The sequence below is a fragment of the Danio aesculapii genome, chromosome 5, assembly GCF_903798145.1.
Source record: "Danio aesculapii chromosome 5, fDanAes4.1, whole genome shotgun sequence".
Taxonomy (NCBI): Eukaryota; Metazoa; Chordata; class Actinopteri; order Cypriniformes; family Danionidae; genus Danio; species Danio aesculapii.
In genome coordinates, this window is record NC_079439.1 from 29,863,183 (window position 1) to 29,882,190 (window position 19,008).

General features: G+C 36.3%; 1 protein-coding gene across 2 annotated transcripts in view; it reads right to left on the reverse strand.

Annotated features, from left to right (window-relative positions):
- Positions 1 to 19,008, reverse strand: part of zgc:162952 (PKc_LIMK_like_unk domain-containing protein) — a 30,589-nt gene that overhangs the window by 2,145 nt on the left and 9,436 nt on the right. For both annotated transcript variants that reach the window (XM_056457863.1, XM_056457862.1), the window contains 7 exons: positions 14,387 to 14,580; positions 12,727 to 12,848; positions 10,406 to 10,454; positions 8,755 to 8,904; positions 2,265 to 2,432; positions 2,091 to 2,174; positions 1,902 to 1,988 (listed from right to left, as the gene is read on the reverse strand). In XM_056457863.1, coding sequence (XP_056313838.1) covers positions 1,902 to 1,988; positions 2,091 to 2,174; positions 2,265 to 2,432; positions 8,755 to 8,904; positions 10,406 to 10,454; positions 12,727 to 12,848; positions 14,387 to 14,566 — 840 coding nt within the window. In that variant the 5' untranslated portion in view covers positions 14,567 to 14,580. The remainder of the gene's footprint in view (positions 1 to 1,901; positions 1,989 to 2,090; positions 2,175 to 2,264; positions 2,433 to 8,754; positions 8,905 to 10,405; positions 10,455 to 12,726; positions 12,849 to 14,386; positions 14,581 to 19,008) is intronic.

The window sequence follows — 19,008 nt, forward strand, 5'->3', positions numbered from 1 at the left end:
AGACTAAAGCCCTTCAGTCTTATACAAATATAAAAACATCATTAAACTTCAAGAGTTCCCACTTAGATATGCTTGGCGTATAAAGCAGGTTTGGCATGCTGTCCCGGGAGAGAACCCTGAGCTCGGAGATATTTGAGCCCAGGGCTCCCACCCGGTCGATAAGCATATCAGGAGATCCGAGATCAGGTAGGTCTCGAGAGCTCCCCCTTTAGAAAAGGGAGGAAAAGGAGGAGATGGGGTGGAAGGGGGGATTCTTCCAAACGAAGATAGAAACAGTAGGGAGAAAATGATCCATTTATAGTAGACTAGGATCACTCTGATTGGATTATTACTGATTACAGATGAGTGGCCAGACGTGCTCAATCATATCACGTGCTTCTCTCGAAATTAGTTTATGAAACTTCACTTAGTGCTGTAAAAAAAGCAGTTACACCGGTATTTAATACAACCAATATAATCCACAGATAAGATAAAAATCCACTAGCGCAGACCACAACGGAAATGTGTCAGACGACCCCACAACGAGACAAGCTGCTTCCTGTTTAGAGCAAGTGATGTTGTCTGAGATTTGAGATTTTTCTCTTTATTTTAAAATCCTGGTCATAGAGTTTCTTGTTTGTGTATTTTTGGCCTTAATAATCTGACAAATTGCACAATTACCGTTTAAATGAACCATTATTTGAATGCCATGTTAGCATGTGAAAATTACTCTGAGAACTAAAATTATGCAAACAACTAAACAGGAAGTAGCCGGGTTCATCACTTTGTGGGTCCATATCTTATTTGCATTGTAGTCTGTGCTATTAGCAGTGTGTTTCTTTATTTGCATGTGTTGTGAGAATTTGCACATGTCTGTTTTCAAATTGATCTCCATATTTTCTCAATTCATTAGTGCTTTCATATATGCATGTGTTGTCCTAACTTGCAGCATGTTTCTGCATTTTCAAGTGTTGAGAGAATTTGTGTGAAGGTGTGTTGTCAAAACTGATGAAGATGTTTGCACAGTTTGTTAGTGTTGTCTTTATTTGCATGTGTTATATTTATTTATTTTACTTGCAGCATGTTTAAGCTTTCTCGGCCACCACAGGATTACAGCATTGGCTGTTTCTAATTTTAAATGGCTGCAGATAGATCAGCCTTTAATAAAAATTTTCAGCCAACTAAGTGAAGTTTATTTATAAACTAATTTCGAGAGGATCACGTGCTTATGATTGCTTGCAGCCGGCCCTGCATTATTCAATTTATGATCCACCAATCAGACGATTCCTAAGCCACTATAAATGCCCTAAGTTCCATATAACAGCCATCTTCGCCTCCTCCTTTCATAGATGGGTGGCACGGTGGCCCAGTGGTTAGCACTGTTGCCTTACAGCAAGAACGTCACTGGTTCTAGTCCTTAGCAAGCCAGCCAACGTTTCTGTGTGCAGTTTACCGTGCTCACGTGGGTTACCCCTGGGTTCTCCGGTTTCCTCCCACCGTCCAAAAACATGCAACTTAAGTTAATTGACTAATCCAAATCGGCACTATAGACATGCTCCTAGTAAGTAGTTATCTCTTAAGAGGAATCCCTATCTGTTCATTAGCTACTACAGCAGGGGAGTTCTCGAGATCTTCCTGAGCTCAATCTCCCCTCGTGCCTTGCAAATGGGAGTGAGCCCCGGGCTCGAGGATCTTATGAGCTCAGGGCTCTCTCTCAGGACAGCATGCCAAACAAGCTTTATAATCAATCATCAGCTGTGAACTCTTGAAACATCTTCTGTGTGTGCTATTTTATTTTAGATCCATGTAAGATAAAATACAATTTAAAAAAAATCTGTAATTGTACACAACCTTCAAACATCATGATTGGTGCATCACTAGCATCCATTTTTATACATGTGAAAGTTAACAGGGTCACTTACTAGACAGCAGCTGGCTGCCAGCTCCAAAAGACGCTGAGGACACCCGCTGACCATTTGCCTGAACGCTGATACATCCAGACCGTAGTCCTGCAACACACACAATCATAAAATGACATAGAATTTTTAATAAATAAAAATTACATGTGCACACTGAATTCTGACAGTGCTGATCGTGCTATTTATATTCACCTGTGTTCTTGGAAGGATTTCTGGGTCTGCTGGGATCCTGGCCAGAATTTCACACAAAACGATTCCGAAAGAGAACACGTCCACCTAGCAGTACATAAAGCAAAATCAGCTTTAGAATGAAGCCTTGATATCTCACAGCTTCATGTCTTGCTCTGACATTTTTTTGGTCCCCACCTTGCGGTCATATGGTTCTCCACGCAGCATCTCAGGGGCCATCCAGAATGCAGAGCCTACAAGAGACAGCTTCCGGTCCTTTGCTGGAAGTTCAACAACCTCTCGTGCCAAACCAAAATCTGTGACCAGCGCCTCTCTGCCTCTCGCTGTCACCCTTATTAGACAGTTCTGTAGGAGAGAGGAGTTCACACAACACCTATTTGACATTTTCATTCTCTTTCCACTAATATTAATTTAGTTCCCCTTTTAGGACTGTAAAACATACTGTAAATCTATAATATTATAAAACATAGATGTTGATAATGATTAATTATTTTATAACTGTTCCTGTTTATTTCTGTACACTTTCAGCAGCATTACTTCATTTACTCCTTAGGAATCATTCTAATATGATGATATTATTACTCTATAATATACTTATATATACCTATATCACAAATGCTGTGCTGCTTAGTATTGCATTTTCGCAGAATGATTTCTACTTCAAATCTTTGAACAGTATTTGCCATTATATATCCTATAAATAGCTTGTTATACACAAGTCATAATTATCAAGGCCATAAATTTATAAAATACTCCATATATTCCAAGCAACACAAGGCAAAACGTGCGTATACCATAGACTGAAAAAATAGACATATGCGTTTAGCATTAAAGGAATGCACTTTTCTTTGCTACCAAAAGGGGGCGGCAAAAACTAACAAAGTTAGTCGTTTCAATGTCCAACAAAGCTCTTGCAGAGTATACAATCTGAAGGCATAACTCTCCATATATGATCATCTTGTGTTCTTCTATCTTGAAATCTAAAAGTCATCTATATAGTTTATTTTATAAAAGCCTAAATTAATTTGACATAATTTTTTACACTTATTTTAGAACTTAATTTAAACATTTACTTGCTTCTTTTTTTTGTTTAATTTAAATATTTAACAATTTTAGTTTGCTTTTTAATCTAATCTGTATTCATATTTAATTATTTATTTAATCAAGTATTTATTAGAACCATATTTCTTATTTTTGTATTATAATTAGTTTAATCTTTTTTTTTTACTAACAAATATTTATCTTAAAAAAGAAAATATTTTTCATCACAAATAAAACAAAATGTCAAGTTATTTAATGAAAACCTTTAATGATTAATCAGTATTTAATCCTATTTTTGTTTTTATTTGATTATTTTAAATCAGATTTTCTTTGTGTTTATATTGTTTATTCATCTTACTAACTTCTTTTATGAATTAAATATTTTTTTAATCATGCGTTTTTAATATTTCTCATTCTAGTACATTTTGAGAGGGCCGGTGTCCTGCATAGTTTAGCTCCAACTTCCTTCAACACATCTGCTGGAAGTTTCTAGTGTATGTAGGTAGAAAGAGCTTGATTAGCTGGTACAGGTGTATTTAATTGGGATTGAAACTAAAATATGTAAGACACCGGCACTCCAGGACCAAGTTTGGACACCCCTGATCTAGGGTAATTTCTGTGCGGCCACCTTTGAGTCCCCAGACCCTAGCTTGAGAAATGTAAAACACTAATACACTGGTCTAGACTTGCACCAATTAAAATAACACTTCCATATGGCAGGCATTTCACTTTACAATCAAGCAAACAAAAACAAACCGAAAGCTTGACCCTGTGCTTACTGACATGAGTGTGGAGTTACATATAAATAATCTAAATGTCATCTAAACACAATACAGATGATAGACGCATAAAAACAGTAAAATGCAGGACTGTCGTTGTGTGCTTTAGTGTTTGTGTAGCATGTCTATGAATGGCCTTTGGAGACAATGAGCCCGGCGGCTGATGCAGAACTTAAACCAAGGCTGTTTCTTGGTGTAATGAATTATTCAGCAGACCTCGCATCTCGCCAAAGGGTCTCGACCGCCTACAATTCCCCTCTTCCGTCTGTCAAACCCCTGAGGTACAGCTATGAAATGTTATACCTCACTTTCAGATTGAATGGTTTGGAGTGATGATGTGTCATGGCTACAAACACAACATTTAGGCTGGAAATCTGTTGAAAGGAAATTTTTTTGAGGGAAATAGGTTTGTTTTACAAGTCTTATAGAGTTAAACTGTTAAGTCTTACCATTCTTGAATCCCATCAGCTGATTCGGTGTCTGGCAGGAACACTTTTAGCTTAGCTTAGCATAGATCATTGAATTGAATAAGACTATTAACATTTAAAAAAAGAGTTTCGTTAATTTTCCTATTTCCAATCCTATTTCTATGCACCTCATGGCCATCATTATACAATGTAACTACAGAAGTTTTTAATAAATTGAGTGAGATGCTAATGGTCTTTTCTGATTCAATGATTCATGCCAAGCTAAGATCAGCTGAACTATTTAACTCTAAAGGAAAACTCTATGTTTTTTTTAATAGACTGTTACAAGTCACCTAGAGTAAAACCACTCAGCTGATCTAAAGAAATAGGATTAGAAATAGGAAAATTAACAAAACTCTTTTTTTGCTAATGGTCTAATTCAATTCAATGATCTATGCTAAGCTAAGCTAAAAGTGCTCCTGCCAGACATGGAAATCAGCTGATGGGATTTATAAATGGTAAAACTCAACAGTTTAACGCTAGGTGACTTGTAAAATGAGCTTATTTAAATAAAAAAAAAACAAAAAAAAAACATGGAGTGTTCTTTTAAAGCTAAATGACTGTGGGTGTAATAAAACAACCTGCTATTTTAGTGAAAAGAGCAATGAGGAGCCGGTGAGGCTGACCAGAGTAAAGGGACTCCAGGTATCAGCCAGACATAACTAAGCACAGAGACTCTTGGAGCAGAAAGTGCTGATGGAGAAAACAGTACTTTCTGCATCTGGGTTGAATTAGAAACCTCAGCTGAGGCTCAATCCCAAAAACTGACCTATGATTACAGGGCTAAGAAAACTCCAAGTGCAGCCCTTGAGCCTAGAAATCTCCAAATTTAGAAAGAGTAACTCATGCATAGGGAGAGTGTTGCAGCACCCTCCGGCTCTGCTGATAATGGCTGGGTTTGAAATAAGGGCACTGAGGTTGCTTGATTCAATACAAAAATATATCTGATGGCATCACTCTCTTCTTCTATATAGTTGCATATAAAATGATTAGCACTCCTGTGAATTTTTTTTTAATTGTTGAAATATTTCTCAAGTGATGTTTAACAGAGCAAGGACATTTATCGTAGTATCTCCAGTTATATTTTCCCCAAAAGAAAGTACTTTTATTTTCGTTTGTCAGGAATAAAAAAATAAATATTTGTTTTTAAAAATGTAAAAACTGCTAAGATCAATATTATTAGGCCCCTTTTTCAACGTCAATGTCAGCTTTATTGTCAATTCAACCACATGTGCAAGACATACAGAGAATCGAAACTGCGTTACTCTCAGACCCTAGGTGCCAAGCAGATAATATTAACACAAAAAGTAGAATTTTAAAAAGAAATTACAATAAATACAATTACACATATAATATAATCTAAAAATCTAAGTAACAATACAATTACACTTATGGCAATGGTCTCAAACTCAAACTCAGTTCCTGGAGGGCCGCAGCTCTGCACATTTTAGCTTCAAACACCTCCAATTCACACCTGCTTAATAGTCTCTAGTAGTCTTAAATGCCTTGATTAGTTGGATCAGCTGTGTTTGATTATGTTATGAGCAAAACTGTGCAGAGCTGCGGCCCACCAGGAATCCAGTTTGAGACCTATGAGTTAAGGGCACATGGCAAGGACTGCAAACCAGAGTTGTGCAGACGCAAAACAGTATAAAGTGCAAAAAGTAGAGTATACTGCAAAACAGTATATAGTGTAAAAAGCTTGTAAATATAATAAATTGACAATATCTTAATAATATACAGGGTGGTAGTATGAGGTAACAAGCAGTCCAATGTTACACAAAGTGACCTTGGGCTGCTAGTTACTTCATACTACCCTCCCTGTATATTATTAAGACACTTTTCGATTGGTTACACAATGACTTTTTCGATTGGTTACAGAACAAACCACTGTTATCCAGAAAGGTTCAGTCAAATGAGAGTGAATCAGCCTTCAGCTACTATGTCCCCCACTGCTGGAATCATCTTCCAGAAATGATCAGATGTGCTCCAACATTAGGCACATTCAAATCAAGACTGAAAACACATCTGTTTAGCTGTGCCTTTACTGAATGAGCAATGTGCTTTCTTTTCTTTTTGATTCTTTTATAACCTGTTTTAACACATTTTAATCTGTTTTTCTCTCTTTTTATATTATGTTTTTATACGGGTCTCTTATATTCCTGTTTGTGGAAAGCACTTTGAATTACCACTGTGTATGAAATGTGCTATATAAATAAACTTGCCTTTCCTTATCCAATAATTAGGAAACTAATCAAACCTGTCTAGTTATTCTAATCTACCTTGTTGAATAACTATTAAAATTTTATGTGCTGTCATCATGGCAAAGACTATATAAATTAGTAATTAAAACTATTATGTTTTGAAATGTTGAACTTTCTGTTAAACAGCACTTGGGAAATATTTGACAAAGATTTAAAATTTCACAGGAGGTCTAAAACTGTTGTCGTCAACTGTATATATAGTAAATATGTCCTTTACAACAGTGTTTCTCAACCACATTGCTGGAGGCCCACCAACACTGCATGTCTTATATGTTTCCTTTGTCTGTCACACCCATTACAGCTCTTTCAGTCTCGGCTAATGAGCTGATGATCTGAATCAGGTGTGTTTAAGGAGACATGGAAAATGTGCAGAGCTGGTGGTCCCTCTAGGAACGTGGTTGAGAAACACTGCTTTACAGTGTTTTTTGGCATAAAATAACAAAATATCTGCAAGTAAAAAGTTACCGTATTAGAAAATACTGGTTTACGGCCATAATTTTGCACTTAAAAAAAGTATGAAGATTAAACGATGATTCATTTTCTTTCAGCTTAGTCCCTTTATTCATCACGAGTTGCCACAGTGGAAGGAACCACCAACTTATCCAGCATATGTTTTACACAGTGAATGCCCTTAAAGCTGCAACCTAGTACTGGGAAACACCCATACACACTCACACACATACACTATGGTTAATATAGCTTATTACCTATACTGCATATAACCTATTTAGTACCAATACCACATGTCTTTGGACTGTGGGGGAAACCGAAACACCCAGAGGAAACCCATGTAAACATAGGGAGAACAAGCAAACTCCACACAGAAATGCGGGGGCTCGAACCAGCGACCTTCTTGCTTTGAGGCGATCGTGCTACCCACTGCACCACCGTGATGCCCACTTGGGAAATATTTTAAATAGATTTTAAATGTCACAAGAGGTCAAAATTTTTTGTCGTCAACTAAATATGTTGTAAATATGTTCTTTACATTGTTTTTTTTTACATAAAAATTACAAAATACCTGCAATTAAAAAGTTACCATCTTAGAAAATACTGGTTTACAGCCATAATAAAAAAAAGGTATGAAGATTAAACGATGGTGATGTTCATTCATTCATTCATTTTCTTTCAGCTTAGTCCCTTTATTCATCAGGGGTCACTACAGCGGAATGAAACACCAACATATCCAGCATATGTTTTAGACAGTGGATGCCCTTCCAGCTGCAACCCAGTACTGGGAAACACCCATGCACACTCTGATTCACACACATACACTACAGTTAATATAGTTTACTCAATTCACCAATGGTGCATGTCTTTAGACTGTGGGGGAAACTGGAGCACCTGGAGGAAACCCATGCGAACATGGGGAGAACATGCAAACTCACACAGAAATGCCAACTGACCCAGTCAAGACTTGAACCAGCGACCTTCTTGCTGTGAGGTGAAAGTGCTAACCACTGAGCCATCGTGTTGCCTAAACTATGAAGTACTTTATACAATTAAAAATTAGGCATATGAAACTTCTCGTTCAGTTTCTCCTCAATCATTTCTCCCAACACATTGTTCTAATCAGCCTAATGAACCTTTTCTAAATGAACGTCTCACAAACAAGTAACAGCTTAAATTTTCTGAAAGCTTCCCACAATTGCGCTAACTTCCATGTCAAATGCCAAGCAAACGCTGGTCCCGCTAACCAGCATGCTAGATGTCACGGTATTGCAAATGGTGTGGCTGGCATTTTTGTCGGCTCATTGTTCCGATCTGAAAGGCTGACAAATAGACAGCGGCTGAGAGACAAGGCCAGGCTGAAAACCAAAGGGTGGGGGATCTGCAAGCCTATACTTTGTGCATTTCTGCACTCTCAAATGAGATGGGAAGGGTAGAGAGAGAGACACAGAATGGGAGAGTTTATTACCATCACAATAGACTGGCCTTGTTGTGCCGCCATCGGCCCAGGTTTGGTGAGCACTCGTGTGAATCCTGGCAACCAGTGAAACTCTCAAGCGCAAACATCTCTGTCTGCATTTCTCAGGGGAGAACAACTCCCTGTAACACTAGATAGCTGATCTACTATTGTGACTGTAGATGAGCGTGACTGAGAGCCATGCTGTACCTTAGAGTTGAGATCCCTGTGGTAAATGTTCTTGTAGTGGAGGTAAATCATCCCTCTGGTGATGTCGGAGGCCAGATCTACTTTCTCTCTCCAGCACAAAGGCACATCCTGCCTGGCTAACAGCTCCTCTAGACATCCTCCACTCACATACTGTGAAGAGAAACACACTCAAACATGCACTTCGGTTCTAGCTATGATTCCACCCACCCAGTTTTATGCTAATATTGGATTATATAGTACATGCGCTAATAAGCAGGATAAACATTTTATCCTCTGAGAAAAAAAATAAGATATAAACACATTTACCAAATAAATCCAGCATGCACACCAAAAATGAGCTACTGAATTGATAAGTTGTACTGCTGTCTGTAAAGAGAACAGCTTAGGAGAAATAAATGTATTGTTGAGTCTAATAAAAGTGCAGTTTGTACACTCACTGGCCACTTTATTAGGTACACCTTACTAGTACCAGGTTGGACCCTCTTTTGCCTTCAGAACTGCCTTAATCCTTCGTGGCATAGATTCAACAAGTTATTGAAAATATTCCTCAGAGATTTTGGTCCATCTCCCGTCTATCTCCCATCCCGTCTTTGGTCCATCGTTTTGGTGAATCTCCTGTTCCACCACATCCCAAAGGTGCTTTATTGGATTGAGTTCTGGTCACTGTGGAGGCCATTTGAGTACAGTGAACTCATTTTCATGTTCAAGAAACCAGTCTGAGATGATACGCACTGTATGATATGGTGCGTTATCCTGCTGGAAGAAGATGAGTTCAGAAGATGGGTTTAATGGGATGGACATGGTTAGCAACAATACTCAGGTAGGCTGTGGAATTGACATGATGCTCAGTAGTTCAATTGGGCTCAAAGTGTGCCAAAAAAATATCCCCCACACTATTACACCACCACCACCAGCTTGAACCGTTGATACAAGGCAGGATGGATTCATGTTTTGTTGTTGATGCCAAATTCTGACCCTACCCTCTGAATGTCGTATGAAAAATCGAGACTCATCAGACCAGGTAACGTTTTTCCAGCCTTTTATTGTCAAGTTTAGTGAGCCTGTGCAAATTGTAGCCTCAGTTTCCTGTTCTTAGCTGACGTAAATGGCACCCGGTGTGGTCTTCTGCTGCTGTAGCCCATCCGCCTGAAGTTTTGACGTGTTGTGCATTCAGAGAAGCTCTTCTGCAGACCTCGGTTGTAATGAGTGGTTATTTCAGTTACTGTTTCCTTTCTATCATCACAAACCAGTCTGGCCATTCTCCTCTGACCTCAACAAGGCATTTGTGCCCACAGAACCACTGTTCACTGGATATTTTCCCTTTTTTGGACCATCCTCTGTTACCACTAGTCCCAGTATAGAATAGTAGTAGATCAACAGTTTCTGAAATACTCAGACCAGCCCGTCTGGCACCAACAACCATGTCACGTACAAAGTCACTTAAATCACCTTTCTTCCCCATTCTGATGCTCTGTTCGAACTGCAGCAGATCGTTTTGACCTTGTCTACATGTCTAAATGCATTGCCGCCATGTGATTAGACATTTGTGTTAAAAGAGCAGTTGGACAGGTGTACCTAATAAAGCGGCCTGTGAATGTAATTATTTCAAAGAAAAATCTAATGCATTAAAAGAAACTAAGAACAAACTCACCTCCAGAATTGGGTACAGCTTGTCTTCTTTGACACAAATACCCAGATACCTGGGGGAAAAAAGAGAAATAAGAGGACGTAACAAACACTCAGATTAAATCTGCCCTAAATCTGCAATGTTGAGGTAGTTTAGACAGTCCAAATTTGTCAAATATGCAGAAATTGAACATCAAGTTAAAAAGTGATATTCAAGTTTTAACTGTAATCACCTTTTAGATCTATTAGAGCCATGAATCAGTGAATGTGTAAATAAAGCTATATTTCACTGTGTCATGGTGACCTCATATGGTTTCTGTCACATTCTGCCATTTTGTTCATGGTTGAAAATGACTGTGATCGCTCATGGGGAGATGACAGCTGGCAGCGAGTGGAAAGTGGTGATAAATGAACACTGCACAGGCAGGAATGAATATGGATTTGTCCTTCCATAAAACTCACTGGAAAAATCCATTGTGAGATTGCTTAGACAAACCTACGTCATCAACGTTTAAGATTAACAGAAGATTTAAGAGTGCTAAGCTAGACAGGGCTTGGTCTGACTCTAGCAGTCCTGTTAGGATTGATCATCACAACCTTGTACAGATGAGTCTGTCATCAAAGTGTAAGATACTATGTGTATATATTCATTGCCAGTTAAAGTTTAGAAATGCCTACATCACTCAATCTTCATCACTAATGCAAAAACTAACAAACTGAAGCATGGAAATGGCCACAAGAAGCAATTTTATCTTCATAGTAGACTACAATATATCTGTTACAACACTGCACACTGTAGCTGTTCATAAAGTGACACGCTTTAAACACTACCAGACAATTCTGGGATCAACATCAGATTCAAGTCTGTTTCCAGTATGAGATAAATAAAAATACAACTGTAGCTCTTCATCTATCAATTCTGACATTTTCCCCCCTTTAAAATTGTGACTGTTTCTGATTTTCCATTTGAACTGACCAATTCCAAAAAGTCTGATTGACAGGTGAGCTGACCAATCATAAAGCAGATTTTTTGGATCCAAGTTGCTTTCAAAATTTTCTTCAAAAAGCAAACCATAAAGTGAAGTTATATAGTAGAACAGGATGAAGTAGGGTCAAATTTACATGCCTTTTCAGCTAATCTGCATAGAGCAGCTTTCACACAAATCTACATTGTGTAAATGCTATAAAAGTAAACATGACTTCACTTGTAATAGGCTCAATTATATTCATGTGAAGAGTTTGCAAGATACAAAATTACTAAGGAAATTGTCAGAGAATTGTGAGATGTTAACTCACAATTAATAATCTATTTTGCTACTTTAGATAAACTTTCTAATCTGAGAAAAAAAAAAAAGCCTGAACTGTGATACAAAAGCTACTTTTTCAAAAAGATTTCGGTGGAGGAAACATAAGCTCAAGATTTGTCAAAAATGCAAGCCATAAAGCAAAATTCTTTATATTTAAAAGCTTTTAGGACAACATTAAATTTCCAAATTCAGGAACACAAATATACAGACGGATGGATGAACAGATGGAGGGATGGACAGATGAGCGAGCAATCAAACATCATGTTCTTTCAGAGTCACTGATTCGATCCAAGACCAACGACGAGATGATCCCAAAGTTTCCATATCCTGGACCAGGCCGTATCCTGAGCAGCTACTGTGGTGGTCATGGAAGAGTGGAGAACATGAGACTGATTCCTGTGACGCTCCAGAGACAGACGAGTCTTCGCTGAGGCCAGCTTCCAGCCTCCGCCACTGAGACTGCAGCTCTGCACAAGACGTTTGGCCAGCGGAGAAATTAAAATGATCGTGCCCAACTGAGCCTGGTTTCTCTCAAGTTTTTTTTCTTCACTTCCGCCATTTAGTGAAGTTTTTTTCCCTCTCCGCTGTCGCCACTGGCTTGCATGGTTCGGGATCTATAGAGCTGCGCATCGTTGGATTTGCTCTTCAATATTTGGACTCTCAGTAGTGATTTTAAACCACACTGAACTGAGCTAAACTGAAGTGAACTGAACTGAAACACTACAAACTGAACTACACTGTTCCAATTTACTATGACCTTTTATGTGAAGCTGCTTTGACACAATCTACATTGTATAAACGCTATACAAATAAAGGTGAATTGAATTGAATTGAATTTCAAAATAAGCAGGATAAAATAAGAGTATTAGGTAGGAAGGACGGAAGGAAGGAAGGAAGGAAGGAAAGAAAGAAGGAAGGAAGGATGGAATGATGGATGGATGGAGATACAAAAACAAAAAGATAAACTGACAGACAGACAAAGGGATGGATGACTGGATGGATGGATGGACGCACGAATACAGTAGTTAAACAGAATTACCTCACAATGTTGGGGTGTGAGAGTTTCTGCAACAGGCTGATTTCTCGTACAATGCTGTCCTGATCAACATCATTCTTATATATCTTTACTACCATCACCTTCCGTGTGGTGTTGTGGATGACCTGGAATTTAATTCAATTAAATGACAATAAATAAAAAAGCTGAACTGAAAATAAGGTAATAAATCCTAAAGAGGCATTGAAGCAATCCCTTTTCTACAATCACAGAGAAACTCTTTCATGCTAATACACAGGAATGGCCCAGAACTAATGACAGTTGAGCTGTGCAATCATCGCTTATATAATTTACATAACAGGGACTCATGAGGAACCCATTAATGGCCATCATGGCACGAAGGCCTCCTCAACGGGACTTAGAGGGCAAACGTGTCCTAATGAGCAGGACTACAATACTGCACTGTGTGAATACACACTGGAGGACCTTCTGAAGTACAACAATATGTAACTTCCTTTTACAATGTATTTATCAGTCTGCATAATGCATGTCCAATGACAGACTTCACTAAAGGCTTGTTATTGGAAACACATTATACACACAAAGTAGTCGAACTTGATTTCACCATAGGAAAAAAATTTGACAATCTGATTTTTTTTTCTTAATAATTCTGGGAAAATTAATGTTTTCCCCCAGAATTATAGGTTATAAAACTACAGTTTATTTTGTGCAATTATTACTTTTTTTCACTATTTCAATTTATAGTCGTTCTAGCATTTTGGATAATTTCTAGCAATTATTTTAAACTATTGTTTATAACTTAAAATGATCAGATATCAGATGTAATCAGATCATAAGATGTTATCAGATGTAAAATAAAATCTGGGAGAAAATTCGATTGCAACAGTGCTCAGCATAACTGAGTACACCACATTTTGAAAATTATCTATTTCTCAGTGAATATAGGCAATGTATTATGGTACATTTAAACAAAACAGATTTATTAAACAGATATATTTATTAAAATAATATTTTAGTCACCAAACATACTTAGAAATTGAAAGTTAATACAATTAAAATCAAGCTAAATAAAAATTACAACGTACAAAATAAAAAATAAAAAATTATATTTTGTTGCTTCTCTTGATTTTTCCTCTTTTTAAAATTTGTATTTAATAATTTTCTATAACATATAAATTTGGGCGTACTAGTTTTTGGACCGTTATCATAAGTTATTTTGTTAGATAAGCTCCAGATTTGGCTTCAGTACTGATTAATCTAAATGCACAGATATAATATTGTATAGCTTCCTATTAAAAATATAAATTTGAAAGAAAAAATTGTGAGGGGTCATATACTCATATATGGTGAGCACTGTATATAAAATTTGCGAGACTCTCAAACAAAAAAGAAAAACAAAATCAGAACTATGATAAAATATAAATGTCAAATTTACTTTATTTTTGGCTGAAACCAGCTTCTATAACTTCATAAATTTTTTTAATGTAAAGAAAGTAACAGTAACTGCCAAAAACAAAATCACCATTACTAAAAGTTAACAATTCTTCTAAATTTGTAGCAACAGAAAAAAAATCTCAACAAACAAATGTGAGACAATCATATCTGTTAAAATATTTTAGCACTCACTTTCATAATCACTATTATAACAACCATGTCAACAGATTTCAGAGATTTCAAGTGTTACCTTGTAGACCTTCGAGAAGAATCCGCTGCCAATCAGCTCATGTGTGAAGTTCTCCCAGAACTCCAGCTTGCGGACGGCGGTGCGCAGTTTCTGCCAGCGGTCCACATGGCAGTACGTGTCAGAAGACTCACTGCAGAGCGTCGGGCTCGTGGGCTCAGATGAAACGTCCACTTCACACATCCTGGTGATCTCCGCTGAAAACCAAACACACACACTTATAAACAGTATAGGAAAAAAAGTTTTCCATGAAGAGTGCTAACAAGAAAAACAGTGTAAAATGCAATGTTAAATAAAAGTTTAATAACAAGTACTTCAAATCAAAGAGGTCTTTTTAAACAGCCTCATAAAATATTAAGCCTGAAGAAAGCCGTTTTTGTAAAGCTCCTGTTTGATGCTCATACAGTAAGAATAGGATCAGCTCAATGAGTAGGCAGGCTCTCTGTCGTTTGCTGCAGCGGGTATAAAAGTGGCAGAATAACAGTCTCTTAAAATAGCAGCGGACAACATGCAGAGGGAGATGCATGCAGGTGAAAGACTGACTGTTCCAGATCGAAACATAAATGAGACCGTAACAACTTGAGAATACAATTAAAATCTAAGAGACATTTGAGAAATTAAGTCAGAAGCAAAATGAAAAGTCTATAATAATGCTTCCTTCATGCCATTCCAGACTTCACTATTATTCAAGAAGTTTATTAATTGAGATATTTTGAATAATGTCAAGTGTGATCCTTTCCATAGAACAAATGTTTACAGTGACTAGGCATGGGCCGGTATAAGATTCTGATGGTATGATAACCTTGGATAACAATATCACGGTTTCACAGTATCGCGGTATTGTGCTCGCTGCTCTAAAATATATTCTTTTTAAATGTCTTGGTAAAAAAACAAAAAACTTTTTTTCCCCCTTAGAAAACAATATATTCTATTTTTTGAAAGATTTTTTTAAATTTTGGAGCAGTAAACATGTCAGGCTATATAATTAAAATGAATCATTGACTTCTGCTGTCTTCATTTGTTTCAAAAACACAGATTTCTTTACAATTTAAAACAACATCTTTGGATATCTTTTCTGCTGGAGATACTGTTGTCCTAAAAAACTAATAAAAACATATAAATAAAACCGTGGTATACCTTGAAAGCGGTTATGCCTAAGTGACAGTGGACAAAATAGGAATCTTTATAAGGTGTTTGTAATATGACGGAGTATGATATCTCACTGACACTGAATGCTATTTTTTGTACAAACGAGCTAGTATTAAACGGAGCCAAACTGTCACTGGGGTTTTGAACAACTTGAAGATAAGTAAACGATCATTGTAATTTTGACTTTAAAAGCCTATTGTAAATGGTAGCTATTAAAGGGCACCTATGATGATAGGTATATCTGTGTATAGGTATAGTGTATCCACTGTCATATTGGAGTGATATAAACATAAGTCTCTTTTTAAAAATTTTCTGACACTAAAATAAGATCCAAATCCCAGTGATTTTGAGGCCCACTACAACTTGACAAAGGAGTGCGGTTTTCCCCACCGGTGCCATGTTTCAATAACAATAACAACATGTATACACATGTCCACAGAACACTTTTTTGGCAAATTAACTGGGATTAAAATATTTGTTACAACTCTCTGTGATGTTTATAAGTTTTGTAAGTTCAAAATGTTTAAAACAGGCCATGTTTGTAATAAAGACAGTAAAATCGATATGTAATTCTTAACCGCTATAATCACCACGATCGCATGGTCTCAGTAAACGCTAATATGTGTCTTTGTGTGTGTGTGTACTGCAAATGGCATTTGTGTGTGACTCATCATTTCAGAAAGGATTGAATAAACTCCACCACAAATACATCAAATAAACTTACTTGGTATTTTTGACTAATGAGCTGAATTTCAGCTTCATCTTATTCTGTCTCTGTCACTGACTTCTGTTTATCTGATGTATTGCAGAAGAAGCAGATACGCAAGTGGGAACAGTGGGCGGATAGAAGCAACTCATTTGCATTTAAAGCCACAGGTTACATAAACAACTACACTACACTCAGACACCAAAATGGGCAGATTCTGGAGGCTATAATAAATTATCTGATGGGTATTTTGAGCTGAAACTTTACAGACACATTCTGGAGATACCAAAGGCTTATCTTACATCTTGTAAAAGGCGCAAAATAGGTGCCCTTTAAACAATGTAATTTCTACTATTGCTTGCAAATTTGGGGTCAGTAATTTTTTTATATAATTATTATCATTAATATTTTTATTATTATTACTACTACTATTAAAACGTTTATTTAGCACAAATATGATTTGTGGACAAAAAGTAAAAGAAAGACATTTAAAGAGGATTTAAATTATTTTTTACAGTGGTTTCAACATAATATTAACCATCACAAAGCCTGTTATGATTATTGATTAACCACCTGATTATGATTATTTGATCAAATTGCAATTAATGAGAATGTTGATAAACCTGATTTTTTTTTTGTCCAATCACATTTCAGTGATAAAATAAAAAGATAATTTTTCATTATTAAGAAATACTTTTTAAAAAGTACAAATAAACTAAATCTTTATGCCAGAATCATCTGAAAATTCTCTCAATGACTCATGACCAAGACAGGTCCAAACACAACTTTTTCACTATTGATCAGGGGTGGGCAGTAAAACCAAAATTTGATTTCACGGTGTGAGTAATGTTATTTCACGGTAACCATTTATTTCCTAATACAATTACTTAAACAGGTAGGAAAATCAATAAAAAGTGCTTTATATAATATGTTAACTTAAACACTACAGAAAACAGTAAAATCCCACTGTAGGTCAAAGTTTAGACACTCTGTCGACAAACTGTATTATAAACTGTCCCTTAATAAGTTTTTCACAAATAATACCACTTATCTAAATCTATAAAATGAAAATATAAATATGTAAACAAATTTTTTTAACAAATTCCCAGCATTTCCCTCCCATATGTGCACTGTCTTGCTCAGGCTAATGCACTGGGCATGTGAAATAGCCATGCTCATTTATTTACATGTCATTGTATACACGTAATAAATAAATCTGTTATGATTGGCAATTCACGATGATTTACCATGTCATTGATGGTAATTGGTAACAATATCTACCATCATATCACCCAGCCCTAACATTGATAATAATATAATATAAAAATAATATAATATAATAATATAAAAATAATATAATATAATATAAAAATAATATAATATAATATAAATAATGTATACATTTTGCTTGCTGAGTATCAAATCTGAAAATTATGTGACACTGCAGATTACAGCAATGCTTACTGAAAATTCATCTCTGCCATCACAAGGATAAAATAAAGAAACAATGACATTACGAAAGAAAATTACTTTACATTACAAAAAAAAAGCAATCTTAGTGTTTGGTGCTGCATTTTTGACAGAAGACAAGTAACTTTCACAGTACCTGTATGGTGGGTCTCTCTAAACTCACACAGGATATTTGCAAGAGGAAATGTGTGATGTCAGACATTAAATGTGGTTTTCTTGTGAAGTTGAGTCACGAATACAGAAAACTCCACCAATTCAATGAAAAACAGACCATTCAACATGTCTTACTCTAACTAATGCTTTTAATACTTAAAATTATAAACAGGTAGAACTTGTGCTTATAACCAGTGTTGGGAAAAGTTACTAAGTAATTCATTACTATATTGAGTTACTCCCCAAAAAGTAACTAGTTGCATTACTTAGTATCTTTAGATGGAAAGAAATGCGCAACATTACTTTTGAGTAACTTTTTCATACCTGCCTGAGGCTTGATCTCTTTCAGAACTTGCAAGGTTTTTGTCTTCTTCTTTTTTAAATAGAGAAGCTCTGCATTTAATGATGCACTGTATAACGTACATCTGTAAAAACACTAATTAAAAAAAATATAATAATGTTACCTTCTAAGAACTTTAAGAATATTCTCATTATTCATTCTAAGTATACTCATTACTTAGAAAATATTATTATGTAACTCGCGTTACTTGTAATGCGTTACCCCCAACACTGATTATAATTACATGAGTCAGTATTTCCATGGTGTGGCGACACTGCCTGTAATGTGGGCCACTGAAGTCAATGGTGACTGTCATGACAGCCCAATGATGCTGTTGGGGAACAGCACGGAGTGGCACGCTTTACCCAACCCGCAGAGCTTTGTTACTCAAGCGGGAATTATCCAGTAGTATTCATGATGAGTAAAGCACACACATGCAGTCTTTGTCTTTCCAGCAGCAGATGCACAATCACAGCCCTTTTGCTTTTACAACCTCACTAAAAAGCAAAACGCTTAGATTGCAACCCTTTGTCTGTCTGTTTCACTCAAAATCTTTGGTCCAATGCATTCTCTTCTGTATTTCAATCTCAGAATGAAAAACAAAAGACTACAAGAGTGACTTCTGCAGGTTCTTTTTTGAAAAATGAAAGAAATTTTTTTTTTGAAGCTGGAGAAAAGACATATGCTGATATTCGATAAACCAACATATAGTTATTATGAACATGTACAATATTGATAACGTGGACACTTCAAAATACAGTAAATAATAATTATTTGGACTTTTAAAGATCTTTCTAAAAAAATTCA